This window comes from Aspergillus japonicus (genome assembly GCF_003184785.1).
Source record: "Aspergillus japonicus CBS 114.51 unplaced genomic scaffold BO86scaffold_43, whole genome shotgun sequence".
Lineage (NCBI taxonomy): Eukaryota > Fungi > Ascomycota > Eurotiomycetes > Eurotiales > Aspergillaceae > Aspergillus > Aspergillus japonicus.
This window is the reverse complement of record NW_020291680.1, coordinates 217570-234061: the sequence shown is the minus strand read 5'-3', so window position 1 is coordinate 234061 and position 16492 is coordinate 217570. Positions and strand designations below refer to the sequence as shown.

The 16492-nt window shown below is 53.2% G+C and overlaps 5 protein-coding genes and 1 non-coding gene across 6 annotated transcripts; 3 read left to right on the top strand and 3 right to left on the bottom strand.

Annotated features, from left to right (window-relative positions):
* Positions 1–551: 551 nt before the first annotated feature.
* On the top strand, positions 552–1052 carry BO86DRAFT_435796 (uncharacterized protein; the record flags this gene model as incomplete). The annotated part of the gene is made up of 2 exons (XM_025675983.1): positions 552–565; positions 659–1052. 2 exons carry the CDS (start codon positions 552–554, stop codon positions 1050–1052), a joined length of 408 nt encoding a protein of 135 aa, XP_025525579.1.
* A 491-nt stretch (positions 1053–1543) lies between these two features.
* On the bottom strand, positions 1544–3584 carry BO86DRAFT_457704 (catalase; the record flags this gene model as incomplete). Its single annotated transcript, XM_025677241.1, has 8 exons — positions 1544–2073; positions 2132–2327; positions 2380–2647; positions 2695–2784; positions 2831–2955; positions 3006–3167; positions 3217–3275; positions 3329–3584. 8 exons carry the CDS (start codon positions 3582–3584, stop codon positions 1544–1546), a joined length of 1686 nt encoding a protein of 561 aa, XP_025525578.1.
* A 3192-nt stretch (positions 3585–6776) lies between these two features.
* On the top strand, positions 6777–9435 carry BO86DRAFT_148579 (glycosyl transferase). Its single transcript, XM_025666278.1, has 4 exons — positions 6777–7650; positions 7711–8611; positions 8670–8861; positions 8914–9435. The coding sequence occupies exons 1-4, from the start codon at positions 6884–6886 to the stop codon at positions 9142–9144; spliced, it is 2091 nt and encodes a 696-aa protein (XP_025525577.1). The 5' UTR covers positions 6777–6883; the 3' UTR covers positions 9145–9435.
* A 1103-nt stretch (positions 9436–10538) lies between these two features.
* BO86DRAFT_t204 lies at positions 10539–10610 on the bottom strand. The gene has a single exon. It is a non-coding gene; the product is annotated as a tRNA-Glu (tRNA).
* Positions 10611–10721: 111 nt separating this feature from the next.
* BO86DRAFT_457702 (serine/threonine-protein kinase) lies at positions 10722–13844 on the bottom strand (the record flags this gene model as incomplete). The annotated part of the gene is made up of 5 exons (XM_025677240.1): positions 10722–11010; positions 11089–11644; positions 11719–12007; positions 12067–12487; positions 12707–13844. The coding sequence occupies 5 exons, from the start codon at positions 13842–13844 to the stop codon at positions 10967–10969; spliced, it is 2448 nt and encodes an 815-aa protein (XP_025525576.1). The 3' UTR covers positions 10722–10966.
* Positions 13845–14220: 376 nt separating this feature from the next.
* On the top strand, positions 14221–16362 carry BO86DRAFT_342991 (uncharacterized protein; the record flags this gene model as incomplete). The annotated part of the gene is made up of 3 exons (XM_025669135.1): positions 14221–14276; positions 14349–15834; positions 15887–16362. 3 exons carry the CDS (start codon positions 14221–14223, stop codon positions 15917–15919), a joined length of 1575 nt encoding a protein of 524 aa, XP_025525575.1. The 3' UTR covers positions 15920–16362.
* Positions 16363–16492: the final 130 nt, after the last annotated feature.

Below are 16492 nucleotides of genomic sequence, written 5' to 3'. Positions count from 1 at the left end.
AGCCCCAACAAAGCTCCCGCCTGCAAGAAAACAGCATGTCCCCGAAGAGAGCCAATCGGTCGAGCTGGTGGACAAAGAACGATTCAGCCAGGCTGTTCTGTACCTGGGCCCGAGAGCTCCCACCCAGAGCAATCCAGCCCGCACTTCCAGGCAGACATCGCACCGACCAAATGCTTTCAGCCCAGTAAAAATGAGAAGCGACCAACACTCCCCGGCACAGGCCTTGAAACCTCGGCTGCTGCAACAAAGAAATCACTATCCGAAGCATCATCAAAGCAACCCCGCTCGCGCAAACGAGGCTGAAAGCCTTCTTTGTTGGACAACAATGCCTTTGTCTACATCCTCCTTCCACCGTTTCCTCTCAACTGCACCCCAGAGAATTATGCACTACTTAAGCCCCCATGTGTATCCATGGATCATCCCCATCATCAACCAGATTCTCAGCCCGAAAGTCAGACTGGTGCTGCTAGGTGAAACGCCCAACGTACTGTATCGTCGAGACCGTCGAATCCACGAAATCCAACCTGCAAAAACACGCTATAATATCCATCATGCCTCACCATTGGTACGTGCGATCCCATCTTCTCTCCCCCGGCCCTTTTCTCTCCCCTCCCTCTTTCAGTATTTGAGGGCACAGAAACAAGCTGACATCAGACAGCACCGTCTGCAAAGACACCGTGAAGCTACACTGCGTGCGCCGCGGGCACGTGACCGAATGCACCGAGCTCTCCTGCAAGCTCCCCTACCAGAGCTCCCGCGAGAAGGACTGCCCTTACTGCCGGAATGCGCTGCAGAAGCGGGCGGCCCGCGAGGGGAGTATCCCCAAGGACACAGATGAGAGCGACGATGCAATGCTCGCGTCTGCTGGCGGGAACGGCGATAGCGACAAGGAGAACGACTCTCCTGACGGAGTGCGAGCCCAAAGGCAGAGGCAGCAGAGGCAGCAGAGACAGCCGCAGCCGAAGAAGCAGAAGAAGAAGAAGGGCAAGCATGTGCGCGAGACCCGCAAGTTGAAGGATATTCGGCGCAGTAGGCCGGGCAAGTTGAAGTAGCCCCGGCTGGGGGATGCCAGCTGCGGGGGTTTGTGCTCCTGGTCTTGGTCCTCTGGTGCTGAGGAGCGAGGGTTGAGTCTGAGACTTGCTCCTCTTCTTGGTGGAATCTTGGTGTAAGATTCTTGGCCGGTTCGAAGGGCCGGGTTTAGTGTTTGTTTTGGTCAGGGTCGGAGCTTAGGGTCTACAAATGTCCTGTTGACAATGTTCCATGTCAATGTCAATGGGGAACCTGGTCTGTCACGAGTGAAGATGGTAAGTTTGCCGTATTACTTTGGACTCTGGCGATGTATCATACTAATCTCAAATCTGTGTCGTGTACGATAGTAACTCGCGAGATAGGTTGCATCTCAATGTAACGGACTCCCGTCCTGTTCAAACTCCCAGTGCAGTGCATATGTAGTAGTAACTATCACGTAAATGAGACAATCCAGATTATTCCCGCAGGGTCGTGTACACCCGAATTTAGCAACTCGTTAATTCTCAAGCACAGCTCAAACATTGTAAACCGACATCGCCGGACACATGCCCACCAGCTTGTCCGTCTCCACGCTGGGCATGAACTTGGCTGTCTTGCCCGCGCTCTCCGCCCCCTGCGACCGCTTCTCCACCTCCACGAACGCAAACTTCTTCTCCGGCAGCAGCTCGTACACCCCCTGCGCGTATTCCGGGGCCACCCGGTACAGCTGCGCCAGGTACTTGGCCTGGATCTCCGGGTACTCGACCACGCGCAGCAGGCGCGCCGTGTTGTCGTGCAGGTGCTGGCGCTGCGTCTCGTCCATCACCCGCCGGTATAGCTCGCGCGGCTGCTCGTACTCCGAGTCCTGGCCCTCGTGGTAGAAGTGCGACTTGCGGCCCAGGTTGCGGTCCGCCACCTGGTAGGGCGCCTCGGCCGTGTCCGGCCGGAACTTGTTGGCGAAGCTGTTCGGCACGTACTGCGGCTTCATGCCGTGGTTGGCGTCCACCCGCATCTGGCCGTCGAAGTTGAGCGAAGAGTAGGACTGGGTCATGAAGGGGCAGTTCACTGGTTTGCATTAGTGTCAAGTCGATTGTGGTGAGATGCAAAGAGGGGCGGAACATACCTGGGACTTGATGCAGATTGATGCCGATCCGGTGGTATTGGGCGTCCCGGTAGAAGAACATGCGGAACTGCAGCAGTGGGTCGGGGCTGTCTTCGATGCCGGGCACCATGCTGCCGGGAGAGAAGGCGGCCTGTTCGACGTCCCGGTGGAAGTTCTCGGGGTTCTTGTTGAGCACGAGCTTGCCAAATTCCATCATCTGGCTGGCTGTCAGCTACTGCCTTGCGCAACGCTTATCTCGATTCGCCTACCGGGAACTTGTCTCGGGGCCACACTTTGGTGACATCGAACGGGTCGAATCCCAGCTTCGATGGATCGGCATCCTCAGGCTGCATGATCTGAACGTGGGCCGTCCAGGAGACCTTTTCGCCGTTTTCGATCGCTTTCCACAGGTCGCGCTTGGAAAAGTCAGGGTCGATACCGCTGTGTTGCTGGGCCTCATCGGCGGTGAATTGCTTCTGGCCGCCGTCGGCAAGGAAGTGGTATTTGATGTAGACGAAGCGGCCCTCGGCGTTTACCCTGATCTATGTTAGAGTTGCAGTGCAGATGTCCTGCGCATTACTTACCATCGGAAGGTATGGCAGCCGTAACCGTGCTGGTTCCTCCATCCCACGGGAGTCCCATGGTCGCTGAAAAACATCATTCCTGCATGGTTACTGGTGAGGGTTAGCAGAGCACTTTTGCGGTCGAAGAAAAACATACCCCTCTGGGGTGTTCGCAAGCAGATCGAACAGCGAGTTGTGGTCCAGCAGGAAGTTCTGCGGGTTGCGATACTGGGAGCGGATCACATCTGGGCCTTGGATCGGGTCGCGACAGAAGAACACGGGCTGGGTGGGCATTAGTGAGAGTCTTCATCCAGGTCTCAGCATGAGCATACGAAGTTCAACCCCACGATGTCATAGTTGCCCTCGCCAGTGTAGAATTTGATGGCGAAACCGCGGGGATTTCTGGCGAGATCGGGGAACTCTCTGCCGAGGGTGACGGTGGAGAAACGGACGAAGACGGGGGTTCTGGCACCGGCCGATCGTAGAAAGTTGGCCTGGACTATCAGTGACGCTGGATGAGTTGCTCAGAAAAGAAGAATTCACCTTGGTAAGAGAAGAGACGTCCTTGGTTGTCTCGAAGTATCCGAAGGCACCACTGCCGCCTAGTACATATCAGTGAGTGATCATAACGACCAGCGAAAAAAAAAAAACCCACAAGGATGGACCATGCGCTCCAAATTCTTGGAACGATTGAAGTGCTGCTGTTTCTGCAAGAGAAAGGTATCGGAAATGACCGGGATCCCGCCCGCCGTCTTGCTGTGAGCGGGATCGGGGAAGGGAATGCCTTCGTTGTTGGTGAAGTAAGAAGCATCGTCGGCCCGCTGGCCGATGGTTTGCACTCCGGTCAGTTTGGCGGCGGTCTGGGCGGGTCCCTCGTGGGCGCCCTGGAAGAGCGAGTCGGTCGGCGCCATCGCGCCTAACGCCCCGCCTAGCACTTGTAGCGGCCGGGTCGTCATCCTTCGGCTTGAGCTTCAGCAACACTTGGAACACAAGTCTCACACCAGAGTCACACAAGAGTCACACAATCGCAGTCTCTTTCTTTCTCCTAATTACTGAATTGATTCCTCCCCGTAACCTGTTGGTCTCTTCTTATAGATTCATCGCGCTCATGGCCACAGGCCAATCAAGTCCAATTGATTACCATACGGTCAGAATGACGGCCAGACTCATGTCCCCACTCACGTCACCAATATCACATCGACTCTGCTGCAACTTCACTTCTACCCATGTATAATCCATGATCATGTCCCTGCTTCTTTCCCATTTGACTCGTCATGACAGGTCTAGCCGCGTCTACTGTACTCACACCCGAACTACCTTTCGACCCAAGGTTGTCGCGGAAAGTCAATTACCTTCTGAGAATCCCGCTACTCCTCACTTCTCCGCGGGGGCAACTGTGCGCAAGATATATAACTAAGAGAAGGAATCTCCCTGGCAATCCAGTTACTTGACATCTTGACCAATCTATTCTTGCTGGCTTCTCCCGCTCGAGTGTCCCATGGGAACTCAGCTCCGGCTCGCTCAGTCTCGTCGTGCCAAGACAATGTGCTAATCATGACAATAACTACTTCAGTCCCGCCCACGCCTTGCTTACCCATCCAGCGCGAACGAGGCCAACCTGTTACCAAACCCGCATCATCCGGTTGCTGCCTGAGGTATGCAACAATCGTTACCCGTGCAGAATTGGGATGGAATGCTGCCTCCCTGGTCTCATTGGCTGGAGTTTTCCCCGGCCATTTATCTGCGGGGATGCGCATTGTTCTATTAGATGTGGATGTCCATTTCAGTTCCGCTAATCAGATCCACTGTAGCACACAATCTGTCCGTCGCGTCACATAAGACACAGCCTGCCTATGAGCCGCGCAAAGGGCTTTCGAGTCGAAGGGTTGAAGTCAATCCAATCAAGGGGGATCAAGCCCTGGCCCCCTGCCTGCTCCTTGGGTGTGGCTTGAACTCTATTGGGTGTTCTTGTCATTGGTGACATGTGATCTTGTGCGTCGCAGCGTAGTGCTCCTGAGTCTAAAGGAGATCTCTGGTAAGAACTGGACCATAGGAGACCAACTTCCTCTTCTAGTAGGATCTTGTTGGCCCCGTCTCATCGATTAGTTGATAACCCCAGCATGAATTGAGAAGCAAACGTTTCTTGAAGCCAGAAACGAAGACTTTTGCGGATGATATACATCTCGGAATGGGTCGGCGGGTCTAGAGCAGGGGGGTAACGGTGCCCCAATGGATATTCTAATTGAATTCTGTCATCTATGTTTCTTCTTTCTTGAACTTCAAGCCTGTCCGTTCTTTCTTGTTAACACGTTGCCCGGTCAATACTTAGCAGCAACCATTATATCCACAGCGTAGATGCTTCAACGCGGGCGCTAAAGCGGGCTAAAGCGGGCTAAAGCGGGCTACAGCGGGCTACAGCGGGCGCCTATTTTTAGCGTAGTATGGGGAATGATGGCGCCCGGATTATTGATGCGGTTCATCGGCGTGCTGGGGAACATCCACACAAGCAATCGCAACAGAACATTCCAATTCCAATTAGATTTGAGCCTGTAGTTCGCTTAATTTGCTAGGGAGCACGATTCAGGGTCTTGTAGCCTCGTATCTGTGGTCTACCTTAGTTCCTCACCTCAATTGCTTGAATTAGGCTCATTCACAAGCTTGTTTTCCTTCTTCCAGTCTGTCGGGTCTTTTGAGTAGGCCGGAATGACCGGGAGATGGAAAAACCATAGATCCCGCAATGTAAACATGCCGGTGCGGGCAGTGATTGCATGGTCTCCCTTCCTCCTTCATCTTCTACTCAGGAGTCAGGACTCACACGCAAGGCACTGTCTGTGGTACCTTACTCTACATAACATGACAGATGAAGTATCGATCGCCGTCGGTCTTGCTTATGCCTTGATTATCAAGCCACCTTCCTTTGCCAACGGAAACCAATAACGTTCAGCTCGCTGCAGCACTCCTCTAACATCCACTGCGGATCGCTAATCACCTCGATTCTGAGAGCTCGCGACTCAAACCGCCACCAGCCCTTCCTGAGAAGATGCCTCTTCATCTCTAGTCAACAGATCTGACTGAGCTCCGGACGTCAGTCTCATGTACGTACGGCAAGTGGGGGATTGTGATGTGCTCCATGGTTGCATTATCCATTCCACCAGAGCCGCACAGGATCACAATCCCATTGTCAGCACCCGGAATGCCAGAATTACTACCCCCACAGAATCGCTCTCCTCTATACAAAACGGACCAATCATGTTGGCATCGACGCTAAAGCATTCTCGCGAGCACTCGAGTTTCAATCGAGTCGAGAACATCGTGACGGCCTAGCCCTGGAACCAGCCCAGCAACATCACAATCCAGGTTCTACTCCACTATCCTCCGGGGGATATCTGGCGGATATGATATCCCCGTTCTCTGAGCGAATCTTGGTGGAGCGCTCAGCCTCCAGGAGACCCCATCTAACCCCCCTTGCTGTCGGTGTCTCGGATAACGTTTACGGTCCCCTCCGCTGCTCGATTGGCTCCCGCAGTGGAGCGTTCCGAAGTAACAAGGTAGACTTTGAAGAAGACCTTCTGCTACGAGTCGCCTAGGGCACCGCAGTCTTCGAGCCTTACTGGGCTACGACTTCGTTGAGTCCTGCGCTGGCTCACGCAGTAATCGTGAAATTAGGTTCATGCGCACATGCGACAGGCATGGACACTCGAGTCAGATGGTAATCAATGTGAGCGAGGGAAAGTCAATCCTGGAAGACATGACTCGTGTGCTGCCCTTAGAATATGACAGACGGACGGACAATCCCCTCTGCGACCACGGAAGCACACATTCCAGGGCCCGTGTTGTGGCCTGAGCCCGGTTTGGCGACCGCAGCAAAGAGCAAGTCTTCCATGTATATATCCTGCCCGGCTGACTTTTCCCCGCGTACCAATTCGCCCAGAACATATGGCGACCTCGCTCGGGGAGAAATTCCTGCCACAACCGTGCATTTCGGTGACGATCATCCTGCTGTGATGGTGGTGTACGTTCAAGATAGGCTCGGGCCTTGTTTATGAACCTTCGATCACCCGCCCTTTACCCATGATTCCTATTTTTCTGTCTCAACTCTTGTGGCTGGATGATTTTCCAGCCTATCATTGACTGTCTGTGTGACCAAGGCTGACCTCGCACGGTGCGCATAGATGGCATTCGTCACCCTCGGTGTCCTACATTTATCGCAATGCATCCGGGTAATAATTCGCCCATTGAGGAGGAGATCTTTATTCCCGAGTCTCTCTTGGCAGCCGCCACCACAAGCGAGTCCTGGTCACAGAGTCCCCGACAAGAGATCCCCCGTCAACTACGAAGTGGTGTACCTCCGGATGAGGTTCGCGTGCACAAACGAAGACAGGCCACCACCAGTTGGCCGACTGCAGCCCAGAATGACCCGACATCCCACTCGGTGGGCCGTCCCTTGAGCACTAATCCTACCAGAGGCGGTGAGATATACCCGCTGTATGAGGACTGTGTGGTAGTGGAGACCCCCAAAGGACCTCAGGCAGTTCCTCATTCAGCGGTCGATGGCCCTATCCCCATCGCGGAGCTCCCAAGTCAGCCCATCGCAGAGCTACCTAGTCACCCAACCCCACCACCCAAAGCACGCACAGCCCGATATTCGCTCGACGGTAACGGTATCCTCAACAAATTTACAGTGTTATCTCCTTTCCCACTACGCCAGACTATCAATTCCGCCGTCGAAAGTGCCCGTGACAGCAGTCTTGGGACATTGTACGACAAAGCCAATCTTGTCCAGATCAAACATCAACGCAGATACTGGGTTCGGATGCTGATTGAATATGGAGCATATACCATACTCCTCCTATTTGTCTATTTTGTGCTCGTGGGCCAACCTCTATGGGGTGGTGCCATTTATTGGCTATACTGGATAATGCGCAACAAATTTGTCTTCCAGGGTGGATGGGCCATTGTCATCAGTCTAGTGATATTGTAAGTCAGGCTCCTTGGGAGGAGAATGCGATCCCCGTATCGTGACTCACGATCACACAGCTACTCGTTTGCACCGCTATTGACTCTCTTCGAGAAGGATCTTCCCGACCCCGAGTATTACAGAGATCGTAACATTTCCCCGGGCGCCCCAGACACAGCCCTCTTGATCCCCTGCTACAGATCTGCACCTGTCATTGGACAAACGCTCGAAGCCGCACTGAAGATTTTCCCCGCGTCGCATGTGTACGTTATTGCGAATGGAGACTCCACCAATCCCTTGGATAATACGGAGGAGATCTGCCGCCGCTACGGAGTCAATCATATCTGGTGCCCGGTCGGCTCCAAGATCATCGCTCTATTTGTCGGGTGCTACGCAGCCAAAGTCTTTCGTTATGTGCTCCTCATTGATGATGACTGCATTCTCCCTCCGAATTTTCCTGTCGCCATCTCTCGGCTGACTGATAACGTGCGTTGCGTGGGCTACACGATCAAGGTGGTGGGCCCTGAGTCATCCAAAGGCACATACTGCCAGCAAGCTCAGGATCTCGAGTACAAGCTCGCCGGGCTGCAGCGCACCTTTGCCGGTCGCATCGGCAGCGCCACCTTTCCCCACGGGGCAATCTCGCTCTGGGAGCGGGCTTTCCTCAAGGACACGCTTCAAGATCACCCGGGATTCTCAATCAGTGAAGACTGGTTCCTGGGCAACAGCTGCCGACGATTAGGCGGACGAATCAAGATGTGCAGCATGATCTTCGTGGAGACTGCGGCGCCGCCTGCCTTTCTCTGGGTCGACAAGGACCAAAGCCGAGGAGGCTTTGGGGAGATGACCGTCTTCAAGCAGCGATTCTTGCGGTGGAACTTCTTCGTCGTTAACGGCATGCGATACAACCTGGCCTACATCTTTGGTTCCTGGAAGCTGGGTTGCTGGGAGATCGGCGCGAAGATTTTTGTTATGCAAGAGGTATGTTCCTGCTATGTTGGGGTTGTAGACGGGCACCCGCATGCTGATTGAGGCGTAGGTATACGAAACCGTGCTGAGCATTCTCGCACCATTTATTCTTCCCATCTCATTGGTCGTACGGCCTTCATTCTGCATCAGTCTTTTGGTGGCGACCTTAGGACTGTATCTGCTGAACGCCGTGCTCTTCAATGAGATACACCTTCGACTGAAAAAAGAACGCGTGAGCTGGAAGGTCATCGTCGCATACTATGTACGTGGTCCCCATATATGTGTTGTGTCATATTTAACCATCTGTGCCAAAGATGCCCTACAAAATGCTCATCGCTGTGATCAACGTGATCAGCTGCTACTGGTCTCTGATCAAGTATGCGAAGTATTTTGCGCAACGCCGACCGAAGCTGATCGAGGACCACAAGGCGGTTGGGATTGTGCTGAAGCTGGAGGAAATCCGACGACACCAGCAAGGTGGACTTGGGCGCAGTATGACTGTGCGCACGGTTGGAGTGCGCAGCCGCGCCAGTAGTGCTGGATGAGCCCGGAACAAAGGGGCGTTGTGCCCTTTGTGGATTTGAGCACTGAAAGGATCACTTACTCTCGTTGGTATAGAGCATGGTTGCAAGACCGAAGACTGTCATACATAAAAACAATGTCGGCTCAAACCCGCTACCCTGGTCGACCCAATCCGAACACACCGTTCTCTCATCACACCTCCGACTGCATCGCTCTCCGGTCTGCTGCTCGCGATCGGACCAATCAACGGTACTGCACCACCAACCCGATTATCCAACCCCACTGTCCAGAAACTATATCCTTGTAAACGAGGAGCTTTAGCGACAACTCGCAAACTGGGTTGAGAGACGGGCTCTTCGGCGGGTTCCAGGGGGTTCAACCATCGGCGAGTTTCCGGTGCTTGGAATTCCGCCGACCGAGTCGGCGTTTTCGGCGTAAGGTCCAACCCCTCGGCGGGTTTTCCGGCGGGTCGGCGATCGGGGTTGTCGGGGGTTCAACCTTATCCATCCCGCATTCGGGGTAACCTGAACCTCTTGATTAGGTCTATGTCGGTCATTTGGTTACCGGATGTAAGGCTGTTAGCAGGAAAGATTCTGCTTTCTCTATCAGTCGAGTAGTTGATGTATGTCCTTGATCCAAGGAATGGGGAGGAAGCAGCCTGGTGGATCGGATAATTGGCTAAATTCTTCCGAGTATGAAGATATATCACTCTGGCGCAGGGTCTTGTCGAATCCGCCGAGCCTAAACAAGCCAAAATGATGTGATGTTTGGCGCCAATATCTCAATCTATATAATCTGAATTTCCGTTCGGGGGTTCAACTTGACCGAGGAAAAAATTCCGGTACTCACAATCTACTACGTAGTGATCTCTTGCACCGATGCAACCACTCTGAGGTGTATTCAACGCACAGTTACGGAGTAATGATCTCTCCTTTAAACCGCTCCTCTCGGAAGATATATTATACTACAACGCTAGGCGGTCTCGCGTTGCTGATCTCCGATCATACCCTTCCGTCCTTTCTCAGGAGTGTTTCTTGGCTAGTCGTGCACTTGACCAAACCTTCGCAATACCTAGAATTGTCAAGCTAAGCCATGGCAATAAAAGGCCAACCGAAGCCTAATAGCATGATAAACAATATAACCCAATATTCCGCTACAGGTCGGTGTAGCCAGAGGCTGCTGCCGTGCGAGCGACAACGATCCCGTGATGTGTAGGCTCCCGAAGAGTCACGGCGCTACCCAGCAGGCCTCGCAGCCTGCGGTACGGAATAGCTTACCAGCGATAGTTGATCAGCCATTGCGATACAAATTCGCATTGTCATCTCTATGAGCGGAAGGAAGAAAAAAGGAGGTCACAGCGAAAGCCACGGGTAAGGAATGAGACTACGTAAAACAGAAAAACAAAAGAAGAAGTGAGCTCCGATAGGGGGAATCGAACCCCCGGCTGCCGTGTGAGAGACGGCGATGTTAGCCACTACACCATATCGGATCTTGATGAATTCTACATTTCTGTTGTGTTCTGACGGGGGCCGATTAGGGAGCCGTAGCCCCTTGGCATGAGCCGCGCCATTGCCACTCGATCCGTCTCTTCTCTGCAGACGTGAGTAAGATAATCAACCCATTATTCATATGCTATACGTACAGCACAGGGCACTTGAGATGTGAGTTTGTTCATGAGGAAGAATGGGGCGATTGACCATCAATTTGCATTGATTTCAATGTAGATGGTCGGTGGAGAAGCCTTATGAACAATCTCCTGCCTCTGTGAAAGACGAAACTTAGCGCCTCTGGTTGACCGGAAGTCACCCCTCACGGCAAGCTCCTCGTATGACTATCTCCAGGCAGCTACCGAGTCGAGTACTCCTCCACATTGAGGATGTCATAGTCCCCTATCGATTTGTTAGCGAATACCCTTTCAAACCGGCCAGTATGCATCAACGCAAAGGAGGGGGAAGGGGGTCTCTTACAATCCGAGGGCAGTCTCGGTGGCACAGCATCATCCACAAACGCGAGGATTTGATCTCGTAGTTTGCGATAACCGGCGACATGCGAGCCGGCGAATTTATTTAGGCCGTGGTGATCGGTGGGTAGGGCCGCCTGGCGAACGGAGACGATGCCCGGCCAGGCTTCGCTGGATTCGACCAGCACGCCCGGCTTGGCCGGCCGCTTGAGCGTCAGAGGGTTCCGTTTGAACTTGGTGTCGTGGATTTCGTAGTAAGAGACGGCAGGGATGCTTCGGCCGTGGTCGCCGATTGCTCTCTCCAAGCCCTGGCAGGTCTTTTTGAGAAAGGCCCGTTGAATAGGGTCCAGAACGTCGATCAGTCGCGTTCGGCTCACCGTGTCGGCGGTTGACAAGCCATACTTCGCCTGGCTCACCTGCACGATGTGCGCGTGGTAGGCTCGCCATCGCTTTAATCCGTCGGCATCGGTCTCGCGAAACGGAGTACCGAGGAAGACCAGGCCTCGTAGGGAATCCAATAGCCATGCTTGTGCGTCGCGTCTGCCTTCGGCTTGAGCGAGAGCCTGTGAAGTTACAAGGGTTAGCACGGCCAGCCTTACGTCCTAGGGCGCGTGGACTCAAATAGAAGGTTACTGACCCTGGCCAGTACTAGCCCACCAAAATCACACGCAATGACAACAGTGGGTTTTGGCGTCCGAGTCAGCGCCTCCTGCCACCTATGCCGGAGCTCAAACCCACGGCGCTCTAGCAATCCTCTCATGCTTTCGTTACCGAAAGGCACACTCCAATCAAAGGTGTATATCCTGGCCGTGGGCAGGGCTTTCGGAAGCATGTCGGGATGCGTAAGCCAGTTGACTTCAACTCCGCCATCTATGTGAGTCCAGGTTCCGTCTGCCGTGTTTTCCATGCCATGGATGGCGATGATGCTGCAGGTAGTCGTCAGACATGAGGCGGCGCGATAGGACTGGAAATCGGCTGTACTCACTTCAATGTGTGGTTTTCTGGCACCACATGCGCCTTGAGGATGCTCGTGTGGCCCTCGACACCGGACAGAATGGGCTCTGGTGATTCGGACCGTTCGGACCGTGAAGGCCGCTTGGCAATGTACTTTTGTTTTCGTACTGGCTCTCTCGTCACAGCGACCCTCGGAGCTGTACCACTGCCATGGCTAGCTCGTGTAAAGCCAGAAAGCTTGTGATGGGAGTTCATTTGTGAGGACGCATCTGCAACCTCTGGCCTGCCATCTTGTTTCGGATCTCTGGCTGCGTGAGACCGCTTTGCTTTACTTTCGTCAAGAACCGCGGGGTTGTGACGAGGGGCCTGCGAGGATGTGGAACCGGGCTTTGATTGATGTTGCTGAGCCAGATTTCTGCCGCTCGAGCTTGATGGTTTAAGCCTTGGAGGGTCTGTATAACTGAGAAACAAAGGCCCTCTTGGAGAAGGTAAATTAAGCTCAGCAGCACGAGCCTCTGAGACTTCAGGTCTTCTGGGAGTCGGCCAAGAATGGGGGTTTCCGCTCGGTATTGCTACTTCCCCCTTTGGAGCAGAATGAACCTTCCCAGATCCAGAATTTCGGCGACCCAGCTGGGAACAAACTTTGTCGCTCATCGTTGCTATTCCATTACTTGGATCCTTTTTCGAGACTATGGACGACGTGAATCGACCTGGCGTAGACCCGTCGCTCGAATCGTCAACCCATTCGTCATCCTCCGCTGCGAGCATGTTTACTCCGCGATTTTGAATCCAAGCCGTTCCCAGAGCCGCCTCTGCAGATAGGCGCTCATTGGGGAAAGGCGAGATAAACTTTTTGACGAATTCCACACCATCTAGACCCAATTTCCCCTGAAGCGGTTCGTCGGGAAAGGGTACCCGCCCGTCACAGAACCTTCGCACGTCTCGACGCGTCGGAAATGGGTCTTGCTGAGTAGCGATTCTGAATACCACGCAGCCCAAAGACCACATGTCGGCTGCATTGTCATAGATCGATGTTGGTTCGTCGGTATCGAGATCTCCGCTCACCTCTGGAGCAGTGTACTTTGGGGTACCAATGGACGTATATAGTGCCGTTCTCTCATGGTTCACTCGCTTCGCGATGCCGAAGTCGCCAATCTTGACCCACCATCGGGCACCCGGGGGTTTTCGGGCCACGAAGATGTTGCCAGGTTTGAGGTCTCGGTGGGTGAATTGTTCAGCGTGGATAATCCGGAGGCCATTAAGGAGATTGGTGGTGATGTCCTTGACCTCCTCCTCGGGGATAGACTCTGATATGTGACTTTCAAGATCTCCCAATGGGAAGAACTCCATATAAAGGTAAAGATTCGAGGGATCATCTAACCAGCCGAGAAAATTGACCAGAACCTCCTGCTGCTGGTACTGCGGTTTCGAGAACTTGGCCAGCGCGAGAATCTCCCTCTTATAGTCGATGGTATCCCGTTCCATCAGATCCTTCTGCACGACCTTGACAGCTCGACGGCGTGTATCAGTCTCATCACTCTCCAGCCAGACTTTGCCGTATAGTCCCCATCCCAAGGGATCTGAGTGGCGGTACCATTTCCTCTTCACAATGCGGATAGCGTGACTCTCATCGCGCTCGTATTCGGTGTGAGTGGTGCAGTCGTGGTCGATCACGGCGTCGTATTTGAAGTGCTCAAGCAGATCGTCGGCTTCTAATCCCAATCGCAAGGTTTTGATCTTATCAGCAAGTTCTGGATTCCCCTGCACCAAGTGTAGCAAGTCAGCATATTGCGACGACGAAATGGACATGGCGCTCTGCGTCGGGTAGCATCCTAGCCCTCATAGCACTCTGGGATCGCGATCTCAAGGGAATGGGGATCAGGAGGACAAATGATGGAGGAAAAGAAAGGCAAGAGAAAGGAAGGAAAGAAGCTGAAAGAGCCACAGAAGGTGAAGACGAGGAGAAAAGAAGTTGAATCGGAAGGACGAGGCTGGAGTGAGATGACTTAGTCTCCTTTAGATTGCGGGGAGACGATCCAATGGGGTTGGTTTCTTTTTCCAGCGCGGGGTCAACAACAAACCCAACAAACATCTTCGCAGTTCGCATTTCTTCCTCTTCCTTTTCTTTTCTCTTTTCTATTTTCTCCTCTTGTTCACTCAGTCGTTCGTTCACAAGTTGCACAAGATGGATCCGGCTTCATTTGCCTTTTCCGTCGCCTCCATGGTGCAGTTATGCATTCAGTGAGTCTTTTCAGTACTGTAACTTAATCCCTACCCTCTCCCCCTTCGTTTCTATCACGCTGACCAGATCAGTCTCGGAAAGGACTTGTACGCACGCTGCGAAGCATACCGTGCCGCCGAGCGGGAATTGCAAGAAGTCAACTTGAGAATCCGGGGTCATTGGATCAAAATTGAGCAACAATTGTCCGCACTTCATGCCGTATGGGAGGCCCTCCCGCATGCTTTGCAGATCCATCAATTCCAGGTGCTCCAAGTCCTCCGAAGCAAGCTCAAGGCCGCAGTAAAGAGTATTCAGAGTCTGAGTGTTGACCTAGGAGCTGAGAGCTCACTTGCTAAGCCCATAGACTCTTCCCTCGCTCGCATTCTGCTGAAAGTGTCCCGCACCAAACGGATCAAATACGCCATCTATGCTAAGGAATCCCTCGAACACATCGTTGAAGAGTTGGAGCAGTGGCAGGGGACATTCGACCCATCCTGGTTCTTCTTAAGTCGTCTGGCCGTCCAGACAATCGATCAAGAGCTCAGTGGGAAGAGGGCCGCGGAGAGCAAGGCCGTGTCGACAGTAGTGAATCTGCGTGAAGCCCATCGAATCCACGACGGGGAGAGCTCCGCTTCAATTTTCTTGGGGAAAGATTTCGCCATCGGACGTTACACGGCGATCACTTCGTCTTCTTCATGGATCGCTCGCACCGATGAAGGTGTGGTAGTTGTCGACCGCATCCCGATCAGGCGACAGAACGACCTTCGTCACCGCACCAAGGACGTTCGAGATCTAGCACGCATTCTTTCCACAGTCGATCCGGACACATTTGGCCTTCTGTCGTGTCGTGGCGTACTCAGGACGGAAAAGACTTTCGATCTCATTTTTCCTATCCCCGGAAGTCAGCAGCAAGAGCCTATTGCTAGTCTTCGCTATATTCTGTCGAGACGTGCTGAGCGCAGCTTTACTCTGAACGAGCGAGTGAGATTGGCGAATTCTCTGGCGCGATCGGTCGTGTTTCTACACTCATCTTCATTTGTCCACAAAAGCATTACACCGGAGAATATCATTCTGTGCAGACTGTCAAAGGACAGTCTGGATATTCCTTTTCTGGTTGGCTTCAATCAATTCCGCCTGGCGGAAGGACCGACCTCTTTGAGTGGCGACAAAGCTTGGGAGAGGAACCTTTACCGTCATCCACGACGCCAGGGAATATACCCCGAAGATGAATATATCATGCAGCATGACGTGTACAGCCTTGGGGTCTGTTTGTTGGAAATTGGACTCTGGACTTCCTTCGTCGATTACTCGGGAGACTACGGCCAGCCTGTTCCAGGATCATCACTATCGATCGGGGAGCTTATTGTTGAAAGAGACCAAAGACGAGCGTCCTACCAGATCAAGAAACTGCTTGTCGACCTGGCCAGAACTAATTTGCCATCTTTGATGGGAAACATCTTCACCGAAGTTGTCGTGTCATGTCTGACATGTCTCGATAAGGACAACGAGTTGTTCGGAGATGAAGAAGAATTCCTGGACGATGATGGAATTCTCGTCGGTGTTCGCTATATAGAGAAGGTATGTGGCTTGACGCTTGGCACGTGATGGGGCTAACTTGTCTAATTCATAGATTCTGTTTGCGCTCCAAGGGATTGCGGTATGAGGCCTGCGATACCAGTGTCCTTGCGAGCCGACTATTTTGGATAGCGTAGAAGCGTAAAAGTGGGCTGGATCTTAGCTCTCTTATATCCCACCTGGCTGACCTTCTTGTGGAATGAAGGCTGTCACGTCTGAAGAGGCCCAGGCTGCGGTCGTAGAGCTAGATAATATGGTCGATGGCTCATATATAAACCGCTGAATCTGTGCGATGGCGGCGCGATGCCATGATAGGAAACGGTGGAGACTGTGCCGAGGACTGCGACACCGGTGTCTGCGCGTCCATGCCCGCTGGGTGAGGTGCACTGTTGTAACATCTGGGCTAGACGATGCTGCAAGCTCCGCCTTCCACGTAAAGGTTCGGCCTCGTCGAGACTTTCGAAGAGAGCCAAGGGGAGATGCCGGTAAACTCGAGTGACAATCACCTTATGATGTATAATGCCAGGGGGCGGTATAACTTTGGTTACATTTAGAGCGCCGCAGTCACCCCGGATGGCCATCTACGGCTTGGGAAGAGCCTCGCAGAGCGGCCTGTGTGCGTGAAGAATGCCTAAACAATCTATTGATCGATGAGTCAAAC

Excerpts from the sequence above, each read along its gene's own strand:
- BO86DRAFT_148579 (XM_025666278.1), top strand. The coding sequence starts at position 6,884 with ATGCATCCGGGTAATAATTCGCCCATTGAGGAGGAGATCTTTATTCCC. Across the intron at positions 7,651-7,710 it reads GTCATCAGTCTAGTGATATT|CTACTCGTTTGCACCGCTAT; the intron begins GTAAGTCAGGCT and ends ACGATCACACAG. Across the intron at positions 8,612-8,669 it reads AGATTTTTGTTATGCAAGAG|GTATACGAAACCGTGCTGAG; the intron begins GTATGTTCCTGC and ends ATTGAGGCGTAG.